Source organism: Crinia signifera, chromosome 6, assembly GCF_055691185.1.
Source record: "Crinia signifera chromosome 6, ASM5569118v1, whole genome shotgun sequence".
Lineage (NCBI taxonomy): Eukaryota > Metazoa > Chordata > Amphibia > Anura > Myobatrachidae > Crinia > Crinia signifera.
The window spans coordinates 16,204,461-16,214,443 of NC_139222.1; the positions used below are offsets into that span (position 1 = coordinate 16,204,461).

At 44.5% G+C, this 9,983-nt stretch overlaps 1 protein-coding gene and 1 long non-coding RNA gene across 2 annotated transcripts; both read left to right on the forward strand.

Moving 5' to 3' along the window:
* Positions 1 to 405: 405 nt before the first annotated feature.
* LOC146009530 (uncharacterized) lies at positions 406 to 8,435 on the forward strand. The gene is made up of 4 exons (XR_014444684.1): positions 406 to 904; positions 3,086 to 3,183; positions 5,029 to 5,144; positions 8,432 to 8,435. It is a non-coding gene; the product is annotated as an uncharacterized LOC146009530 (long non-coding RNA).
* Positions 8,436 to 8,454: 19 nt separating this feature from the next.
* Positions 8,455 to 9,270, forward strand: LOC146009531 (uncharacterized). Its single transcript, XM_083149973.1, has one exon. The coding sequence runs from the start codon at positions 8,458 to 8,460 to the stop codon at positions 9,268 to 9,270; it is 813 nt and encodes a 270-aa protein (XP_083006099.1). The 5' UTR covers positions 8,455 to 8,457.
* Positions 9,271 to 9,983: the final 713 nt, after the last annotated feature.

Genomic DNA, 9,983 nt, shown 5'->3' on the forward strand with positions numbered 1-9,983 from the left:
GTATATAGTGGTCGGTCACGTGCTGGTGACATGGTGTGGAGGGTCAGCGGGCATCAGACTGACTGGCGCCTGAAAATCCCGCGCAGTCGGGCAGCATTGGGTCAGCTAGTGTCCGGCACACAGGTCAGCTAGCGGGCATCAGACTGACTGGCGCCTGCAAAGCCCGCGGCGCGCAGTATCGCGCTGTGTATGGTGTAGCATGGGCAGACTGAACGGCGTCTGAATTGAAAATCCCGCTGCTGCAGTATAGTGATCACATGGGGTGATCACGTGATGGTCACGTGGGATGTGACGTAATGTTGGTACGCCTGGAGAGAAGGAACTAGACACTACCTTTGCAGTATCAGGTACACACCCGCGGCCCCCCTTCCCTGACAGCAGACCAAGGGCGAGATGTTACTAAGCCAAGAAAATTGATAATCCACTAACCAATCAGCTCCTTACTGTCATTTTTAAATGGCTGCAACATGACACTTAGGAGCTGATTGGCACTTTATCACTTTTTTCAAGCTTAGTACATCTGGCCCCCTTAGAGTTAAGTAGCATACACACTGGCCGATATATTGTCCGTTTTGATTAAATGGACGATATATATTGACAGGCCATCAGCCAGTGTGTATGTACCAGCGATATATCATCGTTCTGTGTGTATGGGCCCCAGCAGAAGAACAGAGGTTGGCCCTGGCGGTGGAAGGACTCTGCTTGGACAACAAAACATCTATGTCAGTAAATTGAGTTGGATCTTAATGGTGTTTTCTTTTGTCTGCACACACAGGGGACATACGCCTGCACTTGTCTCTCTGTCACGGTGCGCACCCGCTGAATCATAAGAAGAATTTCCAGAGCACCTGGGAGTTACATAAGGACGGGATGATGGAGAGTTACCGGCCCCTAACATCAATGGGTAACAGGAGACTTTACTGGGGAGCGGTACTGACAGCCACCTACATACACACATTACATGATAGTTACATATATACCATGTCCTCAGTCACTGCGTGTCTCCTACAGATGGGCCCAGTAACAGAGATACCCCAGAGAATGACCCCATCCTCTGTATTCCCAGGATAATCACATATATACCATGTCCTCAGTCACTGCGTGTCTCCTACAGATGGGCCCAGTAACAGAGATACCCCAGAGTGATGTCCCCGTCCTCTGTATTCCCAGGATAATCACATATATACAATGTCCTCAGTCACTGCGTGTCTCCTACAGATGGGCTCAGTAACAGAGATCCCCCAGAGAGATGTCCTCATCCTCTGTATTCCCAGGATAATCACATATATACTATGTTCTCAGTCACTGTGTGTCTCCTACAGATGGGCCCAGTAACAGAGATACCCAGAGAGTTGTCCCCGTACTCTGTATTCCCAGGATAATCACATATATACCATGTCCTCAGTCACTGCGTGTCTCCTACAGATGGGCCCAGTAACAGAGATACCCCAGAGAATGACCCCATCCTCTGTATTCCCAGGATAATCACATATATACCATGTCCTCAGTCACTGCGTGTCTCCTACAGATGGGCCCAGTAACAGAGATACCCCAGAGAGATGTCCCCGTCCTCTGTATTCCCAGGATAATCACATATATACAATGTCCTCAGTCACTGTGTGTCTCCTACAGATGGGCCCAGTAACAGAGATACCCCAGAGAGATGTCCCCGTCCTCTGTATTCCCAGGATAATCACATATATACAATGTCCTCAGTCACTGTGTGTCTCCTACAGATGGGCCCAGTAACAGAGATCCCCCAGAGAGATGTCCCCGTCCTCTGTATTCCCAGGATAATCACATGTATACCATGTCCTCAGTCACTGTGTGTCTCCTACAGATGGGCCCAGTAACAGAGATACCCCAGAGAGATGTCCCCGTCCTCTGTATTCCCAGGATAATCACATATATACCATGTCCTCAGTCATTGCGTGTCTCCTTTAGATGGGCCCAGTAACAGAGATACCCCAGAGAGATGTCCCCGTCCTCTGTATTCCTAGGATAATCACATATATACCATGTCCTCAGTCACTGCGTGTCTCCTACAGATAGGCCCAGTAACAGAGATACCCCAGAGAGATGTCCCCGTCCTCTGTATTCCCAGGATAATCACATATATACTATGTCCTCAGTCACTGTGTGTCTCCTACAGATGGGCCCAGTAACAGATACCACAGAGAGATGTCCCCGTCCTCTGTATTCCCAGGATAATCACATATATACAATGTCCTCAGTCACTGTGTGTCTCCTACAGATGGGCCCCGTAACAGAGATACCCCAGAGAGATGTCCCTGTCCTCTGTATTCCCAGGATATCACATATATACAATGTCCTCAGTCACTGCGTGTCTCCTACAGATGGGCCCCGTAACAGAGATACCCCAGAGAGATGTCCCCGTCCTCTGTATTCCCAGGATAATCACATATATACCATGTCCTCAGTCACTGTGTGTCTCCTACAGATGGGCCCAGTAACAGAGATACCCCAGAGAGATGTTCCCGTCCTCTGTATTTCCAGGATAATCACATATATACCATGTCCTCAGTCACTGCGTGTCTCCTACAGATGGGCCCAGTAACAGAGATACCCCAGAGAGATGTCCCCGTCCTCTGTATTCCCAGGATAATCACATATATACAATGTCCTCAGTCACTGCGTGTCTCCTACAGATGGGCCCAGTAACAGAGATACCCCAGAGAGATGTCCCCGTCCTCTGTATTCCCAGGATAATCACATATATACAATGTCCTCAGTCACTGCGTGTCTCCTACAGATGGCTCCAGTAACAGAGATACCCCAGAGAGATGTCCCCGTCCTCTGTATTCCCAGGATAATCACATATATACCATGTCCTCAGTCACTGTGTGTCTCCTACAGATGGGCCCAGTAACAGAGATACCCCAGAGAGATGTCCCCGTCCTCTGTATTCCCAGGATAATCACATATATACCATGTCCTCAGTCACTGCGTGTCTCCTACAGATGGTCCCAGTAACAGAGATACCCCAGAGAGATGTCCCCGTCCTCTGTATTCCCAGGATAATCACATATATACCATGTCCTCAGTCACTGTGTGTCTCCTACAGATGGGCCCAGTAACAGAGATACCCCAGAGAGATGTCCCCGTCCTCTGTATTCCCAGCACTGTACAGAGGAGACTCACAGGACCCCACAGGAGGATCAGGTAGGTGGGATTTAGGGTGTCACCATATACTCGTGTGACCAGTCGGATATGGGGTGAGCTGAATGATGATGAATGTGCTGCAGAAAATATATTGATGTTACATGTAGTGCACCAATGGTCAGTAGTGTCAACAGGGGTTCAGACACAAAGCCACATCCCTTTACCTTGAGGCCACGACCGGTTTCCTGTGAGGCCACAACCGTTTCCTTTAAAGCCACGCCTCCTTACATGAGTCTACGCCCCCTAACCTTTGAGACCACAATCTCTACACACCCTTTTTGGGTAGGGAGCTGGAGAGGGTTATATAGGACAGAAATGACGAATCGCCTCCTCAGTAGACATAAAGATAGAAGTCAGAACCATAGGAAGTACAGGATAACAGTATAAGCATCTACAAATGGGGATTGATGGGAATAATACGGTGAAGGTAGTGATAATAGGGGGAAACGTAGCTGAGGATTTGGATATGGTAATTGTAAATATGGCGGAATGGGCTAGGTGATATGGGTACACTGCACCGATAGGATAAGTGTTGGCTATGGGCAGGTAAATGAGAACAGGTGACATTTTGGCATAGACTAGGTGCGGCGTGACCAGAACATTTGTCATGGAGAGTGGGGTACACAAAGGAAGGGACAATGGGATACGTGGGGCAATACCAATACAGTAAGTGGCTTGGAAAGATTCTATAATATATATATACTAGTAATAATGGGCCAGATGTATCAAGCTTCAAAAAGGGATCCAATGGAAAGCGATAGTAACCAGCCAATCAGCTCCTACCTGCCATGTTACAGGCTGGGTTTGAAAAATGACAGGTAGGAGCTGATTGGTTGATTGTGCAGGTACATGAATATATGAGAAGTACTGTATGGCTGGGAAAGTGGAGACTGTAATTTAATGAGGTTGGAGTCAGTGGCGTAACTACACTGCAGCAGCCCCCGCGGTGGCTTGGAGGAGCCGGCACCAACGGGGTCTGCAGGGAGCGCCGAGCTGCTGCTGGCGGATGCCATTGTGCCTGTCACTGTCTGCCTAACACTGACCTGAGGAGGTGAGGTCCGTCCTGTCTCTCCCTCCCTGCTTCCTCCCGGCAGCAGCACTGTGTTATCATGTGTCAGCATATTTGTGTCAATTGTCCGGGTGTCTGTGTCATGTCTCCAGATGTCAGCGTCTGTCAGCATCAGAGCCTCTATTTGCAGTCATTCCCATCTGTCCCGATTTTCATGGGACAGTCATTTTTTTTTTTTGCGACTGTCCCACTGTGCCACCCACAACGGTGTGTGACATATAGGGCGGAATTTAATGCCGCCCGATTTCAGTGGCAGTGAGAGATGTCCGCCGAACTCGGATGTTTTTAAAGGGGAATTAACTTACAAGGCAAAACCATGGCTTTTAAATTAATTCCCGTTCAAAAAAAAAAGTCAGCATTCGGCAGACATATCGCCCTGCCACTGAAATCGGGCGGCAATAAATTCCACCCATAGTGTAAGGTTCATTAGGTGTGTGTGGTATAGTGTAAGGTTAATTACGGCGTGTGGCATATAGTGTAAGGGGCATTACGATGTGTGGCGTAATGTGTAGGGGGGGGCAGAAACTTTTTCAGCTGGGGGGAGCAAAATTTATAGTTACGCCACTGGTTGGAGTAATAATATGACCAGGAGACATTGGGACAGGAATGTGGACAACACACGGAAAAAACATCTAAATATATAGGTGTGTAGATTATTACTGGCGTAATATACTCAACCTATAAGAAGAGGGAGCGCCCTGACCACGTTTCACCATCACTTTGAGGATTCTCTGTCACGATTGACGCGTTCTTTTATATTTTTGTGGGGTTTTCAGGGTGAAGATCAGAGTAATATTAAAGAAGAAGATCTGGAGGGAGAAGAGGAGACGTGTGCGATGAGGGATCGGCCAGTTAAGGAGGAGGAGATCTCTACAGATCCCAGCACACACAGGTGAGTAGTAATCACATATTACAGAGAGTAGTCACATATTCTCCTGTTTGTGTATGGCGTCCTCTGGACATTTCAGTTTCTTGTATCGGTGAGTCAGAGCGCCACCACCTGGCGGTCACCAGCGGTGCACCATATCCCTCACACCCCATAGAGATGGGCCGGAGAATGCAGTATAACTCTGTCATACTTGTGTGTATCAACAATATAGAATTGGTGTAGGCATTCACAAGCTACCGGAAGAGGCAGCCATCTTGGGCGCACTGCATGGGGATTACCTTGGCTGGACGAGGTTACCCCTAGAAGAGATGACACAAAATGAGGTGATTTTAGTGTCGTACACACTATGCAATATTTTAAACGATACTGCTCAATTCAGCCCTTCTGAGCTATACGTTTAATATATCCGCCGGTGTGTACACTACGAACGATGCATGCTCCTGTGGGTCGTTAATGACAACCCCTGCCGTCTTTGGGAGCCGCTCCATTTCACAATATTATTAACAAATACATGTACGGTGCGGGGACTTGATGATGTCACGGAACTATATAACGAACGATATTGTTCAGTGTGTGCGCACTATATCATTTGCCGGTAGTTTAAGGGAAATCATTGACGATACCGCTCATGGAGCCAAACATCGAGTGCGTATGCTCCTTTACCGTTTTTTCCGCCACATTACACTGAATTTACATATGCCTGCCCACAAGGAGGAGGAGACAGTGACAGGACGATTTTCCCTATTTATACCTGAAACAATCATTTGTACACACTATACTGTATATCTGACCCAATTATTGGCAAAGGCCGATTCCAGGAAAAAAAAATTGGCATAGTAGGAAATTTGCTCTTTTTAATTAAAGTTGTTTCAAAATTGAATATGATTTTTTTTTTGCGTGAGATTTTTGTGTGAGCAACTTTAACGTTATCACGGTAACCAAAGTGGTTTGGAGTCTGATGGTGTTGGGATACAGATCTTAGGTGACATGTCTACCTTTTGTCACCCTTTTGGGGTCAACTTAGACACAATTTACCTCATAACGTTCGACCTTATGATCCGGCCATAATGGAGTCCACCTAAGGTGTGCATTGTGGTTGTGCTACACTACGCTGTTGTGCACAGCCACAGCATAGCGGGACACCTATACACAACAGCCTCCAGGTCATTCCACATCAGATCACCCCAAAAAAATAAATGTCCACCACCCATCTCAGCTTTTCATGAAAAACAAACTATTTTTGCCAAATATCTAGACTATCTGACAATTAGTTTATTCGATATTATTTATCCAGTTTACTAGTTAAATGCCCATCAAACTAACCCCTTCTGCCATATACTTTCACTTTGAGCTGTGACAGTTTTTACTTTGCGTTGTAACAGTTTTATATCCCACACTCCCTCTCTCCATATTCAGCAAGTTTAAAACAGATCAGTGTCCCTACAAAAATTGCTTTCACTTCCTGTTATGACATCTTTTAGCACACAAAGGAATAATTTGGTCTTTCGAGTGGTCACTGGCGGTCTTTCACCTCATAGAGGTGAGGAGGAGTTAGCCTTTTATATATAGAGAGATTTGAAGTATCATGTTTTTTTTTTTATTAAGGAGTCACCCTGAAATGTGGACCCCTGAGGTAACTTTTCATCCCGAATCCAAAACAAAATAACTTTATTTTCCACACGTTTCGCGTTATGGCAAAAACGCACCTTTTCTAAACATAATTAAATAATTAAAAAATCGGCATCTGATATCCAATATTGTTTTATAGTGGAGAAAGAAAAATCAGTAGGTTGAAGTTCAGTTTATTTATTTTATTTATTAACAGTTTCTTATATAGCGCACACATATTCTGCAGCGCTGTACAGAGAATATTATTACCAGTTATTTAAATAGTGCATACATATTATGCAGCGCTTTACAGAGAATATTTGATCATTCACCACAGTCCCTGCCCCAGTGGCGCTTACAATCTATATTCCCTAAAAGTATATTTTTGGATTGTGGGAGGAAACAGGAGTACCCAGAGGAAACCCATGCAAGCACGGGGAAAATATACAAACTCCACACAGTTAGCGCTGTGAGGCAGTAATGTAACCATTACACCATCCGTACTGCCCCGTATATATAACACATGGTGGCGCTGTGAGGCAGTAATACTAACCACTACACTGTCCGTACTGCTCCGTATATATAACACATGGTGGGGATAGAACCCATGACCTCAGCGCTGTGAGGCAGTAATGCTAACCATTACACCGTCCATGCTGCCCCATATATATAACACATGGTGGGAATAGAACCCATGACCTCAGCGCTGTGTGGCAGTAATGCTATAACCATTACACCATCCGTACTGCCCCGTATATATAAAACATGGGGGGTATATAACCCATGACCTCCACGCTGTGAGGCAGTAATGTAACCATTACACCATCCGTACTGCCCTGTATATATAACACATGGTGGGAATAGAACCCATGACCTCAGCGCTGTGAGGCAGTAATGTAACCATAACACCATCCGTACTGCCCCGTAAACACATGGTGGGGATAGAACCCATTACCTCAGCGCTGCGAGGCAGTAACACTAACCACTGCACTGTCAGTACTGCCCCGTATATATAACACATGGTGGAATAGAACCCATGACCTCAGCGCTGTGAGGCAGTAATGCTAACCACTGCACTGTCAGTACTGCCCCGTATATATAACACATGGTGGAATAGAACCCATGACCTCAGCGCTGTGAGGCAGTAATGCTAACCATTACACCATCCGTACTGCCCCGTATATATAACACATGGTGGGGATAGAACCCATGACCTCAGTGCTGTGAGGCAGTACTGTAACCATTACACCATCCGTACTGCCCTGTATATATAACACATGGTGGGGATAGAACCCATGACCTCAGTGCTGTGAGGCAGTACTGTAACCATTACACCATCCGTACTGCCCCGTATATATAACACATGGTGGGGATAGAACCCATGACCTCAGCGCTGTGAGGCAGTAATGCTAACCATTACACCGTCCGTGCTGCCCCAATTACTGTTGTGTCGCATACATAATTAACACAGGAAACCATGACCTTTTAAAAACTTCAGGCTACTTCATGGGGGATCTCTATATGTCCAACGTACTGCTTTATGTACATTTAGAATTGTAATAAAGTTTTTATAATTTGAAACTAAACGGAATATATTGAAATTACAGATAGCATGAACATTTGCTCCTCAGTGTAAGATAAATTAATTTTGATTTAAATTATCATTATTTCATTCCCGGCAGATGATGACAGAAGGAAGAATATTGTGATGGGAGATCTCATTTTGTTTTCAGACATTAAAATAGAAGATAACATAATACGAGATTCTCCAGGAGAAAACACCATTATCTCAGATATATATCCAGTGCTTCATAATGCAAATTCATCATCTGATCCTTCATCTCAAGGGGAATCTACTCCTAATAACTCCGCCATTGTTACACGTAGTACAGGTCATACAGCTAATGCTAATTTTCCCTGTTGTCACTGTGGGGTATTTTTAAATCATCAATCAGATCTTATTACACATCAAAGAAGTCACACAGTTGAGAAACCATTTCCATGCTCTGAGTGTGGGAAATGTTTTCCACAGACATCACATCTTGCTAGACACGAGAGACATCACATGGATGAAAAACCATTTCAGTGTTTTGAATGTGGAAAATATTTTATACAGAAATCCGATCTTGTTAGGCATCAGAGAAGTCACACAGGTGAGAGGCCATTTCCATGCTCTGAGTGTGGGAAATGTTTTACACAGAAATCACATCTTCTTATACATCAAAATAGTCATTCAGGTGAAAATTCATTTCCATGTTCTGAGTGTGGCAAGTGTTTTACACAGAAATCGCACCTTATTACACATCAGAGAACTCACACAGGGGAGAAGCCGTATCCATGCTCTGAGTGTGGGAAATGTTTTATACAGAAAACACATCTTATAATACATCAGAGAAGTCACACAGGTGAGAAGTCATTTCCATGTCCTGAGTGTGGCAAATATTTTTTACAGAAATCAGATCTTGTTCTACATGAGAGATGTCACACCGGTGAAAAGCCATTTTCATGTACATGTTCATGAGTGTGGGAAATGCTTTACACAGAAATAACATCTTGATAGACATCAAAGAAGTCACAGAGGTGAGAAGTCATTTCCATGCTCTGAGTGTGGGAAAAGTTTTACACAGAAAACACATCTTATAATACATCAGAGAAGTCACACAGGTGAAAAGCCGTTTCCATGCTCTGAGTGTGGGAAATGTTTTATACAAAAATCAGATCTTGTAAGGCATCAGAGAAGTCACACAGGTGAAAAGCCGTTTCCATGCTCTGAGTGTGGGAAATGTTTTACACAGAAATCAGATCTTATTACACATCAGAAAAGTCACACAGGTGAGAAATTATTTCCATGCACTGAGTGCGGTAAATGTTTTCTACAGAAAAAGCATCTTAAAACACATCAGAGAAGTCACACCGGTGAGAGGCCATTTACGTGTACTGAGTGTGGGAAATGTTTTACACAGAAAACACGTCTTATTACACATCAGAATTCACACAAGAGAAAAGCAATTGCTATTGAGCTAATAGACCTACACCAGGGTACGTCACTGCCCAACATAGAGTAAATGTTTAAAAAAAATAATTGTTTTTATGTATATAAATGATAAAAATAGGTATAGATACATTTACAGACTGTATAGCAATACCAGCGGAGAGCAAATTAAAATTTTGGTTACACAGTAAAGTACCTGTTTTCCAATAAAATTCCTATCCAGTAACAACTGGGGTGTATTA